We start from the raw sequence: 22486 nt of genomic DNA, 5'->3' as shown, positions 1-22486 counted from the left end.
AGTGAGAAGACAATGTTGCACATTAAGTTAATCATCTGGGAACCCCCGAAAATAATTTGGGGACCCCCCCTGGGGGTCCTGACTCACAGGTTGAGAACCACTGGCTTTGAGGGCTGTGAAAGGCAGGTGTCAAAGCATAGGGCCACTAGATATACTAAGTACTAGCGGCAGCTCATCCTCACCCACACAGAGGCCACGTCAAACACATGCACTCCTGTTTCACCGAACATATTTCATGTACAGTACAGTATGTTACATGCACGAGTGACAGCATGGTTTGATGGGTGCACCTTGGTATCAACGCCTTTACATTCTGCTGTCCATTGTGAGACGTTCGTATGTCTGTAGTAGTATGTGCATACCAGCACCCACGCACAACACATAACGCATTACAGACATAAAAACACATCGTGCAGGTGTCAAAATTGACATTTAAACACACACACACACGCACGCACGCACGCACGCACGCACACACACAGAAGATATTGTGATGGACATGGAAGAACAACAAACCGTATTTCATTACTCAGTGAAGCGTGTAAGAAGTAAGAACAGTGAGAACTTTTTTTTTCTTTTCTTGAAACACAAATTTCACACAGCGACGGGATCCAATTTCAGTCCGGCCGCCCTCCAATATGTTCCCTTCGCCGACTGCACCCCAGTATTAAAAATGCATATTAAAAAAATCGATGCGATACAATCAGTCCACTTCACACAGGCCATAACGGTGCAATTTGATATGCATTCGCAGGCTGCTGATTGCATTTGCAATGCTTTTTGTGCGTGAGTAAATGCAGCCCCCTCCCCCCACTGAGGCAATAGCCGGAAGTTCTGTAGCCGGAGCTTTTACACAGACAATGGTAGAGTGGAAACCATTTTGTTTTTGAGTGGGGAATCAGGAAGTCATTAACAAAACTGGTACATTAGCGCAGAGCCGCAATGGCGGACTTACTGATACAGATGCACTTTGGTCTGCCAAGAGGGAAGGAGCCGCTCGATAAATCCCCCCCCCCCCCCCCAAACACTCACACGAACGAACGCACTCACGCACGCACGCACGCACGCACGCACTCTACCTGGCAAGGTCTAGCCGGCCATAATGAAACTGGCAAACAAACTACCGGAAGTTTGGCCGGAGTGCCTTACCGAGCCAGCCAGTATTAAGCCAAGCCCCTGTGGTCGAAAATCCCATCATTATTAAGACTGCAAGCATAAAGAGAAGGAGAAGGCGACCCAGCTTTCAAACTGCTGAGAGAGCGGAAATAAGTGTATTAACTGGCAGTTTCTCAGCTGTCGGTGTGGGTGTGTTTGGCTAGGGAACTTCCAGTCTCCCGTTAATGTAATGTTAATAAAAAAAACAAAAAACAAAAAAATCACGAGAGGCGGGGGCGGGAGTGGGCCGTGCACTATGAGCAGGCTTCATCGCTACTGCTATCTCCTAGGGCAACTCCTGCCTAGCTAAGCAGAAAGCGCACAAAGGGATATGAACAGTTTACACCAGTGTCCCTGATGCACTTAGTTCATCTAATGATAGTATCAGCACTGTGGTGAACTGAGAGCTCGCTGGGAGGATGGATCATGACCTGGTCCGTGTCCAAACATTCTGATGACGGAGATCTGGTGTGGCTGCAAAGATCATAGCATAGAGCAGGGGTCCTCAACGTTTACAGGCCAAGGACCCCTAAGTTGAGAGAGAGAGATGAAGCAGGGACTACCCCAACAACATATTCATTTAGTTTCATTGTTTGACAGCACGATCATCAGTGTATTTTGGATTCATGTCAATTTGTGTTTTCAGATTAACCACTTGAACCATCAATACTTAATAAACTTGACCTTTCACTCTGTACTTAGTCTGCTCTTTTCCCCCTCTACACACCGAACCTCTTTGCCGAAAATAGCCGATCTACTCGCGAGGCGTTGTGAGCTTGTAGATCTGCTATTTTTGGCTAAAGTTCTCGGAATAATGAATGCTAGGGTTCAAGTGGATAATATAAAAAAGGGGGGAAAAACAAGTTTCTATCACACAAATATTTGGAGGACCCCCTGTAGTAACTCTGAGGACTACCCATAGGGGGTTCTCCAAATGTTTTGGCTCAGGTCACCCCTGTAAATAACTTAATCATCCACGCCATGGCACCGCTGAATGACACTGTTCACTTTTAGTACCGTATGTCATATTGCGCTACAGTGTACGTAAATATATGTGAATCTTTCCCTCTAAGATCCATTAAGTCACAAGGAAAACCTTTTCACTCAGTGGTGAACCACTTGAACCCCAGCATCCCTATTCTGGAGGCAACATTCACTGAAAATAGCAGATCCACAAGCTTTAGACTATATTAGCGAAGAGACTTGGTATAGATTGGAAAAGAACAGTGCAACTCACAACCGTTTTATCTAGTCTAGACAGTGTCATCCTTTAAATCCCTCCTGAAAACCCATCTCTATGTTAAATACTTTTCGTAACTTTTCATTTATTTTTACTGTTAATTTTTTCGTATTTTTGCTTCATTTACTATATCTGTATGTGTATATTATATATTCTATGCCCACTGGGCTTTTATACACTGATCTTTTGTTGTAGTTTCCTAAAAGCTCATTATATTGATCTTTTACCTTGCATGTAAAGTACTTTGTGACTATGTCTAGAAATGTACTATACAAATACGTTCATTATCATTATCATTACCATTAAAGTGGTTCAACTGAACTGAAGTGATAAATCCCAAATATTATCACAGTATTCTGTCGCACCCACTTTGAGAAACCCTGGCATAGAGTATGATTAATTTTTCACCAAACCATTCAGTGAACCCTCCCGTCAGGATAGTGTTTCAGTATGGGATAAAGGTGATAGCTTTCTATTCATTTGCAGTGACCCCTCTATAAGGTGACAAGTGGGCCCAAACCATGCCAGGAAAATACCCTCCACAGCATAACAGCCACCGGATTTCTGTACTCTTCAGGGCCTGTACTTTTCTCTCTTGGTGTGCATCAGTGGTGTTTACTTAAGTACTGTTAAGTACAGTTTTCAGGTATTTGTACTTTACTTGAGTATTTTCAGTTTTCAATACTTTTACTTCTACTCTCAGAGGCAAATATTGTACTTTTACTCCACTACAATTATTTGAAAACTTTAGTTACTAGTTACTTTGCAGATATAAATTACATCATTATAAAATATAATTAAACCACTTAAGCCATATTTTATACCGTGGCTATTTGAAAATAGCCGATCTACAAGCTCACAACGCATCCGATCTACAAGCTCACGACGCATCGCATCGTGATGTGTTGTGAGCTTGTAGATTTGCTGTTTTCAAACATTTTGTACTTTTACTTTTGGTACTTTAAGTACATTTTGATGCCAATACTTTTTTACTTTTACTCAAATACATTTTTAAGGGTGCCCTCACACCAAAATACCTATGAGAGTGGAATCCGCGTTCCGCCAATGCATTTCAATGAGAGTGAAGCGGTTTCATGCCAGCAGAGGATTTCTGCAAAAAACGCTCCCTTCTCATTGAAATGCATTGGCGGAACGCGGATTCCACTCTCATAGGTATTTTGGTGTGAGGGCACCCTAATTCTGGACATTTACTTGTAACAGAATATTTCTACATTGCAGTATTGATACTTTTACTTAAGTAAAACATTTGAGTACTTTTCCACCACTGGTGTGCATGCACTTTAAAACCCACCTATGGTCAAGGCTGACTCACCTGATCATATCACCTTTTCCCCACGTCTCGGTACACCAGTGCCTATGGGTTTTGCGAACACAGCTGAACTGCCCATGTAATCCTACTATAACATCCTTGTAGTTGGGGACGATGGACTGTCCTTGCTGACACGGTCTGATCGCGTTCAGCGCTGACATTGTCAGTCGCCAGTTTTTCCTTACGTATCGAATGTGTGCCTTCGACCACAATTTCTGACCCTATTTACTGAAACGCAGATGCAATTATTTTCGCTCTTCCTGTTGAAACACTAGCCGAGTCGAGCAGTATTTGTGGCTACAGCTCCTGCCAGACGTGCCTCAATAAGGAATCCTCTTACAGTCACTTTTATGCCGTCTTGATCCAAAATTGAGGTCAACAGCGCCTGTTCAGCATTTTTTTTTTATCCCACGATTTTGTAACCCATTTTCCGCCCAGGGCCGATTGCCTAAGCTGTAATCCTGGGCGCTACTCTCCCCCTGCCAACCTGGGGACAGCCCCGAACTGAGCTCATGCTTCCTTCTATGCACGAGGAGTGAGCAGGCCCCTTCTTATCACCTGACAGGGGGGAGTTTTCCAGTAGGACAGCGTGTGAAAGGATCACGTTATTCCAACCAGTTCCTTTCCCCTCCATCAGCCACCCTGGCTGGCCAGGGGGAGGCGGTATAGAGACCAGGATTACTGCTTGTTTTTGTGAGGGTACCTACCAGTACCTAGGGGACATGGGGAGAACATGCAAACTCCATACGGAAAAGGTCCTTTCACCAGCCCCAATAGGGTATGGGCACTGATGACGCGGAGGAGAGAACACGCCCCTAGCGCCCACAGCGTCCCCAGTGGGAATCGAACCTGGGACCTTCTAGCTGTGAGGCGATTCAGCATGCCACAGAGCATGATTGGATGTTCATTGATGAAGTCATCATTCACAGTATGATGCAGTCCACCTGTAAGGAATCAGTTTGAATACACGTGTTGGCTTTGGACCACACACACATGCTGTGCACAACGCAAATCTCTCTCTCCATCTCTCTCCTCTGACCATAAAGTCCTTTATTATAGTACGAATTAGCAAAAGATAGCCTATCTACAAGCTGAGCTGGTAGATCGACTGTTTCCGTAACTTTTGAAATGCCCAAAATACAGTAGGCCAGGGGTCTTCAACAGGGGTCCGGGACCCCTAGGGGTTCCTCCAAATCTTTGTGAGATAGAAAGTAGTGTCCATAGTGTCCTTATTGGGAAAACTTTAGCCAAATATAGCAGAGCTGCGAGGCGTTGTGAGCTTGTAGATCGGCTATTTTCGGCAAAGAGGTTTGGTGTAGCAGGGAAAAAGAGCAGACTAAGTACAGAGTGAAAGGTCAAGTTTATTAAGTATTGATGGTTGAAGTGGTTAAATATCTGAAAACAAAAATGTACATGAATCCAAAATACACTGATTATTGTGCTGTCAAACAGTGAAACATCAATCTATGATAAGGTTGTGGGGGTCCCTGTTTCATCTCTCTCTCAACGAAGGGGTCCTTGGCCTGAAAACTTTGAAGACCCCTGCAGTAGGTGATGCCAGGGTGAAAGTGATTAAACAAACACACAGATGTTTGGTGTTTTTTCAGCAAACCAGTGAAACCACACAGCATGTGTCTCTTTGGCCTTTTCCTTCACCAAGTTGCCAAATTACTCAGCACTGTTCGTTATTAACGGCCAGCAGCTGTTATGTCCCCAGCCACCGAGGAGTCCCTGCAACGCACGCACGCACGCACGCACGCACGCACGCACGCACACACGCACACACACACACACAGGACAGAGATAGTGTGGACACTGCGGGCTACAGAGCCGCAGCAGAAGGGCAGGATAGAGGTGCGGCAGCACTGACAGTCGCATGTTAATCAATTAGCAGACAACACAGTGTGCTGCAGGCCACTGCTGGGCTGACACTGCACGCACGCACGCACACACACATGTACGCACGCACGCACGCACACACGCACGCACGCACACACACACACACACACACACACACACACACAGACAGACAGACACAGACAGACAGACAGTTTAGCGAAACGGTAACTGGCAGTGGTCCCAACATCAACAACTAGCTGCCAGATCACCGGTGTGTGTGTGTGTGTGTGTGTGTGTGTGTGTGTGTGTGTGTGTGTGTGTGCGCGCGCGCGCACGTTCGTGCGTAGCGAGCGTGCATGTGCGTGTGTGTTTCACACCGAGGGAGGCCTGCTGATCCAGATTGTCAGGGTCAGCTCCACCCGGGCGTAGGCTCACCTCCACCCCGTAGCACCTAGCATCTGCTGGGGTGGGGGGGTCAGCAAACGGACAGCTCATCATGGTGCTGTTAATGGCCCGCTAACTACTGCCAGGACAGCAGCTCTCTCCCCGCGCCCCAGGGCTTCTCATTCTCATCACACTAATACCAGCACCATTTCCTTCATTTAAAAAACGATTTAAACTAGTGAAAATAGCTGATCTCCAAGCACACAACACCTCGCGATAGATCTGCAATTTTCACTAGGTTAAAAGTCTTGTATTAAATGTGGCAGTCTTGTATGGTGAAGCAGGGCTTTACTTTACCAAAAAAACATACAGAATTGAAACTTGGAGATGGAGAGGTTTCTGCCCGAACGTAGGATGAGCGGCACAGTTAACATCTGACATGGCTTCAATGATTTGCACTCCTAAGGCGGAGCACAAATCCGGCGTTAAATTATTCACTGAACACTAGGTAAAATATCTTGGGAGAGCTGGCAGCAATATGAGATATTTAGGCCAGTCGAGGGGACGCATGTAGTCTTTGACTGACGAGTTTTCATTTAACTTGACTTATCCTCACATTTTTACACTTGTTTGATGTCTGTCCCATCAAAGGTGGACCAATCACAGCTTATGACACTTTTTGGTGGAAACATTTTGGCGTTTCACTGAATGGCGTTTTTTTTTTGGGGTCAGGCATTTATGAAGATCACAAGACTAGGACATGCACGCAAGCAGAAAACCTGCAACATGACTTTCTGACCAGAAATAAGGAGTATGGGGCCCCTAGTATAGGGTGTCCTCAGAGTTACTACAGGGGGGCCACCACATCTTTGTGTGTCAGGATAATTGTTTTAAATTAACAACTTAAACCCTCACATCCCTATTCTGAGGAGAGCTTTAGCAAAAAATAGCAGATCTACAAGTTCTCAGCGCCTCGTGCTGCAAATTTTCGTCAAATAGGTTTGGTGTAGAGGTAACAAAGAGCAGACCAAGTACAGAGTGAAAGGTCAAGTTTACTTAGTATCGACAATTTAAGTAGTTAAATGTCTGAAGAAAAAAAGAAAACACATTAACACGGATCCAACATGGACTGTTGACAGTGCTGTCAAACAAGTCTATGAATCTATCTTTGAAATCGATGAAAATCTGCAACACAATTTTATCCAATATGTAAGGGGGGGTCCCTGCTGTATCTCCCTCTCAGCTAAGGGGTCCTTGGCCTGAAAACGTTGAAGACCCCTGGGTTAGACCCTTTAACACACAGGTGACTAACAGGTCATTTTGACCTCACAAAGATCACAAAGTGCAATATATAACTCTCCCCGTGAAGGTTCCTAAGTATGAAATAATATACCATTATACCACTCTCTCTGACTGTTAGTTATCGGTCATAAAGACAGGTCTCACCCATTCCTCCCCCTCCCAGAAGCAAGGAGATCATTTCACACCTTTTGCGCTCCCCATTTGAGAGGTCAATTGAAATGCTAATTCACACTTGGAAGACAATAGAACCCCTGCTGGCAGTAGGGGAGGAGGTGTTGCTCTCCTGGGCCAAAAGGGAGAGAATTTACCTGTCAATTTGACTGATAAATGCAGTCAGAGTGGAAGTAGTTTTTTTTACAGTCACCCGAGTGTTAAAACTCATGTCCCCATTCTTTCCCCACCCCTTCCTTTCTCCCCGTGCAGGAGACTACGTGGTGCTGACAGTGTTCTTCGACCTGAGCAGGAGGATGGGCTACTTCACCATCCAGACCTACATCCCCTGCACCCTCATCGTGGTTCTCTCCTGGGTCTCCTTCTGGATCAACAAAGACGCTGTGCCCGCCAGGACCTCTTTAGGTATGCCTTCATAGAGTCTCATCAAGACATCTAAAACAGGGGTATTCAACAGGGGGTCCGGGACCCCTATAGGAGGTCCTCAGAGTTACCACAGGTAACTGTGCGATAGAAACTTTTTTCTCCTTTTTTATATTGAACCCTAGTGTCCACTGTCCATATTCTGAGAACTGTATAGCCAAAAATAGCAGATCTACAAGCTCACAACGCCTCGCAGAGCGAGGCGTTGTGAGCTTGTAGATCGGCTATTTTCGGCAAAGAGGTTTGGTGTAGAGGGGGAAAAAGATCAGACTAAGTACAGAGTGAAAGGTCACGTTTATTAAGTATTGACGGTTCAATTGGTTAAATATCTGAAAACACAAATTGACATGAATCCAAAATACACAGATGATTGTGCTGTCAAACGATTTAACTATGAAATCTATGAAAACGTTGTGGGGGTCCCTGCTTCATCTCTCTCTCAACTAAGGGGTCCTTGGCCTGAAAACGTTGAGGACCCCTGATCTAAAATGTATTTCGGCAGGCCTCGATGGCGTCGTGAGGCCTGGTGTTACGCTTGTTTGCAGGCTGAAAATAGCCGTCCTACAAGCTCACAACAACGCGTCACAGATCTGATATTTTCGGAGGGCAAGCAAACATAAAATGTCTTGTCTTTTAGTTCTACTGGGCTTCTTCTCCACTAGTCCCTCCCTAACATTTTATTCTAACAAATTGTCAATATATGTCTAGTCTTAGTTCTAGTCATCGAAGCGTAGTTTTGTTCTGTTTTCACCAGTGAAAAAAGGTAGGCAATGAACATTTTTTCGTCATAGTTTTAGCCGACAAAATCAACACTATTGCGAGCCTTTCTTTCTTTCTCCCCCCCACGTCTTAAATTCTATCCACGATTAAGAGCCTTATTTTAAATTGAATCCCGGGTAGGACATAAAAGTTATGGATTGCAGCTGTTTAGAGAGCAGGGGTGGAGAGTAATTAAGGACAGGCCTGACTGCTAATGAATTTCATTGGTATGACTGCAGCATATGTGTGTTTGGGCTAGCTTGACTGATTATGAAAATGAATCCAAGCATAGGCCGTTGTTTTTTCCTCTCTCACATGGTTCACTGAGCAATTACACAAAGCAAAGGGATTAAAAAAAAGAGAGAAAAAACAGCATTCATGCCTCTCGCATTGTAATTTTGTAAACTAAGCAGTTTTCGGCTGTGTATGAAATGTGCTACCAAATTAAGTTTGGACTAGTTCAGAAACAACACACGACTTCTGAGAATAAATATTTGCAAGCATTTACATATTCATACTGAAAGGCCCGCAATTCCCCAAATTCCCAAATATTATAAACTATTTATATTCTATTATTGTTCTCTTTTCACTGCATACTTTTTCCTGCTGCATTTTCCTTCGTGTCCTTACCAAAATAACACAGCAAAAGCCTTTGTGTTAATTTAACTGAAGTGTGTACATATCATTCTTCTGAGTTAAATTAAAGCTACACTATGCACTTCAATGTGTTTCATAACATTTATGAACAGTGGCGTCAATTGGGTATGGCAGGGGTATGCAGCTGCCATACCCTGGGTCCAGGGGGGAAAATAAATGTTACTTTTAAATATAAATCCATGAATGTCTCTTTGTCTATCTGTTCTGGTTATTATGTTGTCAGTTAAATTACAGAAAAATAACTACAAATGCAAAACATTACAAAATGGTCACTTTAACAAGGTCACTTATATTCTCCACACTTTTATTCTCCCCATCTTGACAAAATGGTAGCCTATATTCCCAGGTTCCGCAGGTCAGCTGCACAGGTGCAATGCATTATTGTTAATTGTGGCACATTTACTAACATGCCAAGTTTAGCTGCACTTGAACAACCATTCCAGGCTGCCATATCCAGCTCAAGAAACCGTAGAAACTGGGAAAAAATAGAATGTACTTCTTAAAATAAATGTATCATGCCTTGTTGCTAAGGTATGGCAACATGACTGGTGTCTTGCACGCGCGCGCGACCCCCGCGTACCTTCGCGCGTGCAAGACACCAGTCATGTTGCCATACCTTAACTGACACCACTGTTTATGAATGGAGACCAAAACCACTGCAGATGTGCTTTTTTTGATTGATTGAATACTTTATTAGAAGTTTGCATATGGGAAAAAGTACAGGACAGTACAGTTCACTGATTCAAGGTCAACTAAAAGGATAAACACCACAAGAAAGCTTTGGAGCTGAAAACGCAGTACTGCTAGTTAGCTATACACATAATCATATAAAGTTATTAACATTCTCTACCATAGAGCTTGGTCAAAACAAAAATAGGATTGATTAAATCAAGTCCCGGATTGCAGCTTTAGGAAACGTATGGTTGAAAATCTGCATAGTACAGTCTGTTTTTCACTCCTTCGTACAGTAGATCCTCCATTCTGTAATTCTCTGCTCTCGCTGCCCCGGTTACCCCTCAGAGACCATGGGGCATCTGCTCAGGAATCTAGTCCATCTTGATTAGAAGGGCCTATCCCGGCACATATGTTTTTTTATGCATGTCTTAATGAGGCATTATTAATTATGCAACGCAAAGGAGGGAGATGCAAAGATGCCGACCTCAGCGTAAAAAATAATGCAGGTGGCTACTCTCTAACTGAAGGCAAGAAAAGAGACACACAAACACAAAACAAAGTTGAGGGCGCGGACAGGTGACTTTTTGAGGAAATTCGTCAGCCTTTTTTTTTTTAACTTGCCCTTGGTTTATCCCGAGGGAAGGCCATCCTCAGAGGAGGTAAAGAGTGGAGATCGTATATCGTCGTTGTCGGATGGAAACATTGTACGTCGAAAAACCGTTGGTTTTGTATTCATCATTTTAACCCTCTAAGGCCCAAATATAGAAATACTTGAAATAAAAAATTGAAAAAAATCAGATGGTGTTGTAGGAGTCCTAATCACAGGAAAATGTAATGTTTTTTTCAAAAAAATGTTTTTGTAAGGTTTTATAGCCATAAATCATAAATCATAAATCATGCTCTAATTTACATATGGGGGATATTTTTCACAATAATAACATATGTACATGTTCTAGACATTCTAATGATCACCAAAAAAAATAGTACAGGCATTTTACTTATGTTTTTGTGAGGAATAGCTTCCATGAAAAAGTAAGATGTTGTTCGTCAAAACTCTGGAATGTCAGCGGGTGTGGCGGGTGTGAATGTCAGCCCCTGTGGGGGGTATTTATATGCAAATATTGTGGGCAATGGCATTGTAATACTAAACAATAGAATCCAATGGTGATGTTTAGGTGGTAGGGGGAGCTAAAATAAAATGATTTAAACCTTTTTTTGGATAAAATACAAACGTTGTAATATTACAACAGTGGGCCTTAGAGGGTTAAAAGTGATTTAAGATAGTGAAAATAGCCGATCTACAAGCACACAACGCCTCGCACCGCGAGGCGTTGTGGCTTTGCTTTACGCTAGAACGTACAAATTGAAACTTGGAGATACAAGCTTTCTGCCCGACAGTGACGATATATTCCTTAGTCAGCTGCTGCCCCCCAACAGACCCCATGTGCACCACCTCCCTCCCCTTAAGGCCCGCAAGGCTCTGAACCCCTGATGACCTTCTCCTGTCTTCACCGTGTGATCATTAGTGAACAATGGCTGAATGTTAAAAGCAACCCAGGGCTCTCTGACATCCCACCAACAATCGTCGGGTTTTATACGTCAGGCGGGGAAGGCTTTGTGCAGCCTTTACCGCAATCATTCTTTCCGTTATTAGTTACTCTAAAAATAGTCTGCTTTTGTTTTTGTCTCCGTCGCACAGGCTGCTGGATTATTACACGTTTGTTTTCCCTGACGCTCTTCGCCACGAAAGCCGCATAAACACGACCGCGCTGTTAATTGCCCACTGGATTTGGTCTCAGAGTCAAAATGTCTATATTCCTCCCCCCTCCCTGCAAAGATAACAGGAGAGGTGAATGCAAGCTAGTGGGATGGGGGGGATTAATGGTGATAACAGTAGTTCTTAATCCTTCAATGGCATCCGGCAAAAATATCAAAAATCGCTCAGAATGCGGCAACATTAATCTTGAACCCACAACGACGTCCCGTCGTTCCACGTGAGAAACAGACACAAATAGCAGATTCCTCCCCCCAATGGCCTATTAGGCTGGCTGTCTGGGTGGTTGATGGGTTGAATGGTGGTCTGCTTGCAGAGTTTTTTTTTCTTCCTTTGGCACACTTCTTTGGCACACTTCCTACTGTAATCTTGTTCTTGTTAAACTGGGGTCAGCGTCGCGTGCCCCCGGCCTCCACCTCCGTCCACATCATCAGAGAGAGAGAGAGAGAGAGAGAGAGAGAGAGAGAGCGAGAGAGAGAGAGAGAGAGAGAGAGAGAGAGAGAGAGAGAGAGAGAGAGAGCACCAGATGGTGCATACAGACAGGGGCCTCACAGGGGGGGGGGGGGGGGGGAGTGGGACTGAGTTACTAGGGCCCAAGGTGGAGGGGCCCTAGTAACTTTAGCTATTGAAAAATAGCAGATCTACAGATCTACAAGCTCACAGCGCGGCACTCGATGCCGCGCTATGAGCTTGAAGATCTGCTATTTTTGAAAAGTCGTGAAAATGTGTGCAAGCTCGCAGCGTGTATACAAGCTCGCAGCGCGGCACTCGGTGCCGCGCTGTGAGCTTGTACATCTGCTATTTTTCAATAGTTAACATTCATGGGGGGGCCCGCAGTGAATCCTTGTACCCAGGGCCCATCATTTGGTGTGACGCCCCTGCATACAGAGGCACAGTCTCGGTCAGTGTCGGCTGATCCTGAAGTCCAGGAATGTAATGCTATATGGATCAAGAGGAAAGCCAAACAGTTGGTCATCACCCTCGCTGATGCCTATATCGTTTAAGTGTCACATTATCTACCAAGTGTCTGCAATTACAATGGCGTGTGCATTGTGCTTTGTAATCCCTTTGCTTTGTTTTCTTATAATCCATGTAAGCGTTAGGTTTTCTGGGCAGAGAATATCTCGGAATAAGAGTGATCAGATGCCGTTAATCGTTTGCATTCGTTGTCAGCTTACAGTCTGTCAGTGTGACTTTCTGTCTGTTACTACAACAGCTCTGTTTAAAAATAACCTCATTGACAATCAAAAAATAAATAATAATAATTATAATTATGTATATATATATATATATATATATATATATATATATATATATACACATGAATACACATGGTGTGCTCTTTCTCCCGTAACCTTCTCCATTTATAAAGTAAGCGTAGCTAGAAGAGATCCAGTCAAGTATTGTGCGTGTGTGTGTGTGTGTGTGTGTGTGTGTGTGTGTGTGTGTGTGTGTGTGTGTGTGTGTGTGTGTGTGTGTGTGTGTGTGTGTGACATCACTATAGTTGTTTTTGTTAGGTTTAAGCAGTGAAAATAGGCTCTATCAAAACAGTTTTGTAAGAGAACGACCCACATTCGTATGCAAGACGAGTCTTTTTGCTTGTTTGTCTCTTTCACAGACATCAACTTAAAATGAATAACGTGGAGAATCCAGTACATTAAAGGCACAGCAATCAGTGGCATCTGTCAGTTTGAATGACAGAAAACCGGCATATGTCACCCTTTGCTTTAACCCCGTCTAAATTTTGATTTGAGCTTCTTTGATCTTAAGATCCAAGGCTCTACTGTGACATATTCTTCCACGGATGACAGGATTTCTGTTTGTTAGTTAATAAACAAACAAAAACAAATCTTAAAAAAAGAAAGTTTTTAACAGTTTCTTCCCAAATGCTAACACTTTAAATAATACTTTTAAATAAGTCCAAATTATATTTCCATAAATAGTGGGACAACTCTGATCATACAACCCTTTTAAGAATGTCCTCTATTTCAGTTTCATAACAAAACAGAGAACATCTTATATCAACATCATATCTAAATCATCTATTATCTTTCTTGGGTTTAATTTTCATAAAACAATGCTGTTCTTGTTTGTGTTGTCTTATGATACCACACATACAATTCTCTCAGATATAAATTAACACTCAGGATTGTGTGGTGTATAGCCTACCAGAGGTCTGTAATTCTGAATATGTGCAAATGGAACAACCCTTATAGGAGTAAATTTGTTTCCAATTTAGTTGAGTTATCTCTGGTGTACGATTGTATGTTCCCATTTCCAGGAATTGCCACTGTGCTCACCGTATGTTCCCATTGCCAGGATCACCACTGTGCTGTATGTGTACGTATTCCCATTGTCCAGGAATCACCGCTGTGCTGTATGTGTATATTCCCATTGGCAGGAATCACAACTGTGCTGTATGTGTTCCCATTGTCCAGGAATCACCACCGTGCTGACGATGACCACGTTGAGTACCATTGCCAGGAAGTCTCTCCCCAAGGTGTCCTACGTGACGGCCATGGACCTCTTCGTCTCCGTGTGCTTCATCTTCGTCTTCGCGGCGCTCATAGAGTACGGCACGCTGCACTACTTCGTCTCCAACAGGAAGCCCAGTGCCAAAAAAGACAAGAAGAAGAAAAATCCGGTGAGCGTCTTTCCAAAAACAAACAGGCTCAGGTGTAATTTCTTTTTATCATGAAGGTCGATTGGTCGAGTGTCGGTTTCAGGTATTGTGTTCAGCAATAAGTATAGAAACTGCTTGGTGAAGTTCAAGGCATTCTTCTGATCTTATGCATTATGACTTCATGTCCCTACATTGATTCAGTAGACAACTGGATCTCAATCCGGGGTCCTTGAGGGGATTCCAGAGGGTTAAATGACTGATAGTTAGGAACCAAAGGTCTGGAACCAGTGTACATACGGAACCAACTGGACCCATCCATTCGACTCCATTTGTACTCTTTAATAAGTGAAATTAACAGTGATTTACTTGACAGTGTAAATTGGGGTCCTAGAGAAAATATTTGAACGGTGCTCCTGGAAGGAGCTAAGCTCCAACATCTGGCTTTGTCCAGGCTCTGAAGCGTGGCCTACATCTGGCCTACATCTTGGCACAGAGCGCACAAAGTTTGTTGTGCGCCCAGGGTCACATTGGCCAAGCTTCCCCGGGGGGCTTAATGAAATGAACACATAAATAGCAATGCTCACTTCTTATCAAATGGGGGTCTGTGGTACACCAAACTGGTCCTGAAAATGAAAAGAGTTAAGAATGACAAAGATATGTTTTGTTCAGTAATCCATATATACTGCAGGGCAGGCACGTGCACACATGGACATCAAAGGGGGCTTGAGCCCCTGCCCTTTTATCAGTATGTAAGAAGTGCCCTCTCCAGACCATGAATGCAGTTTTTACTAAGGTGAAAGAAATGCAAATGCCCTCTTTCCATGGCATACCTGAAGGCAGCATTCAATAGAATTGCCTTGTCCAAACTCTCCTGAACTTGAACGCAGGATTTTATGTTGAAAGAATTGCCCTCTCTGTGTAGAAATCCATGCCATTAAGCCACATCTCCAGTACTGACTTGATTATGCTTAGTTGAGTGTGGTTTCACACACCGAAAATAGCCGACTTTCGGTGCTTCCACCAAAAGGCCATTTCGGAGATTTCAGCCCCTGCCTCCCTAAAATTCTCTGCACGTCCCTGCTGCAGGTGAAGGGTCAACGTTTTCAGCCCTTTGCTTGTCATTTATAGATCTCCCCCTCCTGTCCCTAACCCCACCCAATCACCACCCCTGGTGTATTATAGAGCACAGGGATAAGCCTTTAGGGACATCTCTTATACCCTGTGTGTCCCTAAGGGAGCATCTCCCCAGAGGTCACCACCTCATGTCACTCACGGGGGCGGTGGCGGTGGTGAGGGGATCAGTCAACCTGTCCTTAATCTGTGCAACACATCTGTCACAGCACATCACACATCTGTAATCTAGACCCCGTGTCACGTAGCATAACAGGAGTGAGTCTCTCATACTGAGTGTATAGGACAGCGTAGTGGCTCCCTCTAGTCTAGAGCAGTGGTTCTCAACCTGTGGGTTGGGACCCCCAGGGGGGTGTCGCCAGATTATTTTGGGGGGTCTCCAGATGATTAACTTAATGTGCAAAATTGTTTTCTCACTCAACAGTAAACAAACCAACAAAAAGTGTATAAAGGGTACAGTACATGCACATTTTATAAAGTGACAATTTAAGTACTTTTTAATACATGACAAATTAAACATTGGACAAATTGTCAAATAGTAGAGGAAGAAATTGTGAAAATAGTCAATCTACATACTCACAACTAGAACCGTGTTTTACAAAATGTAATGCCTCAACTCTTAGTACTCGTCAGGGTGGGGGGGTCCCCAGTTACAATATGGTTATTTTGGGGGTCGCGGCCTGAAAAGGTTGTAAACCACTGGTCTAGAGCACTATTTCCCAAACATTTGGTTGGGACCCGTGTTTGGGTCGTGGACCAATTTGTTGTTGTTTTTATTCCTACATATAGAGATATATAATATTATTTAAACAGATTTAAAAGATAACTTTTCATCAATTAAAAACAACTATTAAAAACCGCATGTTATTAAATTCTAACATTTTTCATAAGTATTCCATACACAAAAACTTTAATTAAATAATCTGTAAAAAAATATAAATAACCTTTTTTCTATTGATTACTCACACCATGGAGACTTCAGTTCAATAATATTTTTTTGTAATTGTCGCATTCCTGAGACAATAATTTGATAATAAATTTACCCCATTGATTCTGACCCAAATGCATTTGGGTCACCATCCAGAATCAATGGGGGTAGATTTACTATAATCAAATTTTTGGAATGCAACAAATACAAAAAAATATTATTGAACTCAAGTCTCCATGGCGTGAGTAATCAATAGAAAAAAAAGGGGGGGAACTACTCCTTTAAGGAGTATTGAAAATAGCAGGCGTTCCACATACTGTAGCTCCATATTTGCCTCGCCATTGACTTCCAGTATAAATCCATATTTCAAAAAGTGCAATATTTTATGTATAAAATATTTGAACAATAAAAGGCAGACCTATATTTTTGAGGCATGGATGAAAATAGAGCATGCACACCATGACCAAAAGCTTAATTTCTTCATTAAAACCCAAGTCTACGGGGCAGTGTCCCCCCTCCCCCCTCCTATAATGTATTAAAAGTTGTATGGAAGCCAATGAACCAAACATTTAAATTAACTTTTTATCCGAAAGTGCCAAGGAGGTGAAAGGGTCCAAAGTTTTGGGGAGAATAAATAAATAACAAATAGGGGAAAACAACATGAGCGGGCACTTTAGCGAGTCCACAAACTAACATTTTGTCAATCCTAGTCAGAGCAGCAACATAGCGCTGAGTTTGAGCGTTGAGGTCGAACCGGAGTGCTCTACTTTCCATGGCTGTAACTAAGGTTCTGCTGCGGCCTCTAAAGTAACTGGATGAATGCATGAATAATGAACAGGAAGGTGGAATGCCAGTTTACCATCTCAGAGGGGACGCTAAGGCTCTGCCTGCCAAGTGTGTGCGTACGTGCGCGTGCGTACGTGCGTGCATGCTTGTGTTTTGATCTATACGAAAAGCAACATAGTAATACTCTGTTACAAGTACAAACGTATTGGCATCAAACTGTACTAAAAGTAAAAGTATGCAGAATGTCCCATTTTCAAGTTTTGAAAATAGCTGATCTGCAACGCGTTGTGAGCTTGTAGATCTGCTATTTTCAAATGGCTGAAGTGGTTAAGTGTGGTTTGTAATAATAATCAAAATCTACAAAGTATCTAGTAACTAAAGTGTTCAATTAAATGTAGTGGAGTAAAAGTAAATGTATTGGAAATTGGAAATACTCAAGTTAAGTACAAATAACTCAAAATTGTACTTAAGTAAATCTACTAAGTTACTTTCCACCACTTTTATAAATTAAATATAAAAGCACAAGAACAAAAAACTACTTTTGATTTCCTTTAAGCTGTGTTCCATATGAGTCGTCTTCTAGAGATACTAACAGTCTAACACTGTGTCCTATTTCAGAGCTGTGATGTTTTGTTTTGGGGTTTATTTCTCTCCCAAAATACTGTATTATGCAGCCACCAGTGTTTTATCTAAGATCACTCTGAAAATGTATGCGCACTAGATCTGATAACACATATCCCAGGGCTTACTGTCTGATCAACCGGATGCAAACAATCTTTTGATGTGTACCACATAAGACTAAGCTAATAAGGAAGACTGAAATAAATGAATAAAAATAAACTAAATATGTGAAACATTCTTTAATGGCTCAGATAAGATTACTTATGCATACCTCAGCTTAAAGTCATGACAAGTGCCAACGTTACCACATGGTACCACAATAAACCTAACACATTAAATGCTTATAAACCATGCAGGCTTTGTATTATGCTATAATTAACCTCTCTCTCCTTTCTATCATTAATCTCTCTCTATTTGTGTCAGTCATAGATGTTCCAAGGAGTATTTTGGGCGTGTCATTACAGGCAAAAAGAAAAAAAAATATTATTATTATTATTAATTTAAAAAATAGCCATTCAACAATAGATTGGATATTTTTTTAAACTCTTAAATAGGGTTTATATGCTTAAAAGCACCACCACCTGTGATACTGTGTGTTGTACTATGCATATCCCCCTTGTCTGTTGTGTAATAAGTCTCTTTTACAGCACACTGCCAAAACCTGAGTGTTAGTCCACTGAGCATGTTAAAAAGTTTACACTCAGGATTTGCAGTGTACTGTAACCTACATGTCTCTTTTCTTCCTTTCAGTCAAGACAGTAGAGCTGTATGTTGTATTATCTTAATGTGTAGCTGTCTGTTTACTTCAGTGTTACTCTCTCTTTTCTTGTATCCACGTTCTTTGTTTCCTGTCCGGACAAAAGCTCCTCCGACTCTTTTCGTCAAAGGTATACTGCCTGTGTCTGAGCTTACCCTCTGTACTACTGACTGCATGTGTTTGCTGCATTGTGGCTCTTTGGGCCCCTAGCACTGCACTGCTTTGACCAGTACTGCCTCTCCTTACAGTATTACCCTCTCTCTGACCACCTGTGTTGTCAATGTACTCCCACTCGAGTTCCCCGGGCAGCAAAATAACACTGAACCTGGGCCCCACGCAGCGCACAGTGCGGAGGCAGCCAGCCAGCCAGCCAGCCAGCCAGACAGACAGACCTATACTCTACTTAATGTGGTTTTGTTTTGAAATCTCAAATAACCATCCCACACATAGTGAGGGTATACAAGTGAAAAAACGATTGCATCAGCCAAGGGGCCCTGTATGTATGACAGCGTTCTGGCTCCCTCTGTCCTGTGTCAAGCCTAATTTATGCTCTGTCACGCGATGGCGGTGTCGTGCGACGAGATTAATGGACCGAGAATAGAAGACCTGCAAGCTCACAACACGTCGGAGCCTTGACGCGTCGCGAGCTTGTAGGTCGGCGCGCGACGAAGTATGAATCAGGCTTTACTCTCCGCTGTATTTGTATCTATGGTAAGCTAGTAGTCGCTGCAACAGCTTCTTCTTCTTCTTTTTCTTATTCCCCCATCTCCTGCCAGTAAATCTATAACCGTGTGTTTGTTGGGCTTCTAAACCCTGACGCTTCCTACAGAGTCAGCAGAGCCTTAACAGACTGAAATAGACAACCCCGAAACCGTGTTAAGTCTAATTAGAGCTCGGGTCCGTTCAGTGGATTAACACAAAACGTAATCTCTAAATACCCAGAAAATGCACACCAGGTGGGCGGGCGTCAGCGAGGAGCTAAATTTAACCCGACGCAATGCAATTTGAGAGGAAATAGTAACATATAGTATTTTACCGAAGATAATTTACATAAACTTAATATATAAAATATATGAAATGCTAAATATTTATATATTTATTGTATTTGAATAGGTTTTTACAAAGATTTTTTGCACAAATCACCTATTTCAACAGGTAACTATATTTCGAAAGGCAAATTTGTTGCTAAAATGAGTAATAGAGTCAGACTTCATGGCATGGCTGTGTCACTCGATCACAAATAAATCAATTAACGCTTTATATATATATATCATTTATTTTATTTTGTCATTTATTATCATTGTCACGAATCACATTGACACTTTTTTCAGCTATAAAGTACAGCATTCTTTTGCAGAGCGACACAGCCACGGTACAATAAACTGCGTGCTCGACTTTGGGTCACCCAGGAGGGTTGTCTACCTTTCAGCCGGTTAAAGTTACAGATGCCACTGTGTGCTGTGTGGTATGTTTTCTTTGCTAACCCCTGTGGCCCCGGGGCCCGTGGCCCCACCGCTGCCGTGCGACGGGACGCTGTCTGTGCTACTTCCTTCTGCTTGAGCTTCCACCACCGCTTCCTGCAGCGCAGCCAATCCCCTTTGAGAACTGACTCACATAACCTGCTGTGCTAATCATTCCAGCACCATGCAGCCGAACTGGCTATCTGTTAATTCAGAAAAAAAAAAAGAAAAAAGGGGGGAGCGGGGGAGAAAAAGCATGTCGAAACAAACATACTTTTTTTCATGGTTATGTATCGTTTTCAAGGGGATGACAGCCAAACTTGTGTACACTAGTGCTGGGCAAAAAAAAAGAAGAAAAAAGTAAGCCACCAGGAATGACAATCCACGTGGGAACTCTACCACATGCTTACCAACATTTCGCTATTTGTGAGTGAGTGACAAGTAAACCCTCTCTTGTCCATTGTTAATATCTAACAATAAATGTCAGTCAGCATGAAGCATGTTTCACGGTGCCCAGTGTGAATACACCTGGTAGACTATAATGTTGTTTACAGTTGTTGGGGTTATTTTATGTACACTTACATTTCAAAACCGAGACATGAAAAAAGCTTTTAAGTGACAGAAAGTGGCAGTTCTCTACTCTAAAAAATGTGCAGTGACGATAAATTTGTTGGAGGCTGGCCTTTGGACGTCTCTGCAAGCTCACAATGTACTGTATTTCTTAACGTTGAGGTCAACGGCAGAGTTTATCTGCAAGGTCAGGGAAACTTCGACTGCCAAGAGGAGGGATTGAGCAGTTAATCTTCCAAAGAACCAGAATTCCAATTTGCGCAAAGGTGGCATGGCATTTTGAGATAAATCGTGATGAAAACCTCGCTATTTGAATACTAATTGTCTCCCTTTCAAGTGACAGGGCAGAGACGTGCTGATGTCACTGTCCTATTTTTGGGAGTCTTTCATAAATGAAGGCCTCTGTGCCCTCCAGCAGCGAGCACAGCTTGAAATGCAGTTTATTTTAACACGTTAAAGTGGCAGGAGGAAGAGAGTGGGCTGAGATAGAGATGCGTTGTACGTCTTCCAACAAAACACTCGGTATCTCTCAGCTTTTAGATCCCTGATGCATCATAAGCCAATTACAATGTGTCCTGAATTTCTTCCACTGAAGCTAGCTCCCCCCAATGTCATCCACACAGAATCAAAATTATGTAATTTCAGTGAGTCATTGCACACCAAAAAAGACTTAATGCTTTGATCTGCAAATTTTATCTCACAGTATGTTGTGAATTTTTGTACAGCGACAGTGCCATAGCCTCATTACCATTAAATGTGGAGTGGAATTGCCCAGCACTAGCATCATAAATCTGAAAAAATAACCGTATAAAAAAAAAGGAAACCTCAGCAAGCCAGCTCTATCGCAGAGTTTACCCAAAGGTGTAATTTGCATCATGAGTTCCATGGGGACTGACCCATTGTCAGCTAATGTATAGGCCTAAACACCCCTAATTACAACCACAGGTGCTAGTTATATGGGCCCATTTGTATTACCCTGACATTCCCTTCAAAAGGATCCGTTGGCAAGTTGAAGGTGCAAATTACATTTCGCTGACTACCGACAGAAAAATGAATGAGGTCCCCTGGTGTTGCGTTGCACAGCACAATGCCGCGGTTGAATCCATATAGTGCTTCGTTGCAGTGACTCTGGTATGGCTAACAGCGCAACTTTTCTTTTTGTCCTGTTCAAAAGCAGACACCCACGGTGGACATCCGCCCGCGCTCGGCCACCGCCATCCAGATGAACAACGCCACGCACATGCAGGAGAGGGACGAGGAGTACGGCTACGAGTGCCTGGACGGGAAGGACTGCACCAGCTTCTTCTGCTGCTTCGAGGACTGCCGCTCCGGAGCGTGGCGGCACGGCCGGTTGCACATCCGCGTGGCCAAGATAGACTCGTACGCGCGCATCGGCTTCCCCACTGCGTTCGGCCTCTTCAACCTGGTCTACTGGGTCTCATATCTCTATCTCTAAAGGGTCTTGTCGTGTAGCCAGCCTTATCGTACAGTTCATCGCATCACATCCGTTCATCCGCCCATCCTCTGCTCCGGCAGGAAAAAAAAAAACATTTTCAAGGAGGAGACCAACTGAAATCCACAAAACTTTGATTTGACATTATCTCTTCTGTTGTTGTTTTTTTAGTTTGTTTTCTTTTCTGGATGATGAAATTTGTATTCATGACTTTTACTCTCTCTCTCCAGTATTAGTTATATGTTTACAATAACGACAATGCAAAAGTTGTAGCATTATAACTAACTAACTGGCATGAAGGCGTCTGATGATGTGTAGTGAAACAATGATTGTGCTAGGGGATAGCAAAACTCGGCGAGTTCCATTACTTTTGCATGCCTTACAGTAGGCTTTAACAGATTCCCTACTGTTACACACGGATGCTTTCCTTTCAAAATGTGCTTATCTC

At 42.9% G+C, this 22486-nt stretch overlaps 1 protein-coding gene across 8 annotated transcripts in view; it reads left to right on the top strand.

Annotated features, from left to right (window-relative positions):
* The window catches only part of gabrg2 (gamma-aminobutyric acid type A receptor subunit gamma2), a gene marked incomplete at both ends in the record, with an annotated part of 108837 nt that extends 86796 nt beyond the window's left edge, over positions 1 to 22041 (top strand). For 2 of the 8 annotated variants that reach the window (XM_080748362.1, XM_080748363.1), the window contains 3 exons: positions 7674 to 7826; positions 14148 to 14359; positions 21730 to 22041. In XM_080748362.1, coding sequence (XP_080604488.1) covers positions 7674 to 7826; positions 14148 to 14359; positions 21730 to 22041 — 677 coding nt within the window. Of the gene's footprint in view, positions 1 to 7673; positions 7827 to 14147; positions 14360 to 18661; positions 18686 to 21729 lie in introns of all 8 variants that reach the window. The other 6 variants (XM_080748366.1, XM_080748365.1, XM_080748364.1 and 3 more) reach the window with 5 other exon arrangements.
* Between the last annotated feature and the right edge of the window lie 445 nt (positions 22042 to 22486).

The sequence above is a fragment of the Nannobrachium achirus genome (assembly GCF_963921795.1).
Source record: "Nannobrachium achirus genome assembly, chromosome: 19".
Lineage (NCBI taxonomy): Eukaryota > Metazoa > Chordata > Actinopteri > Myctophiformes > Myctophidae > Nannobrachium > Nannobrachium achirus.
Note: the sequence above shows the minus strand (reverse complement) of the source record. Positions and strands in the feature narration are given on the sequence as shown.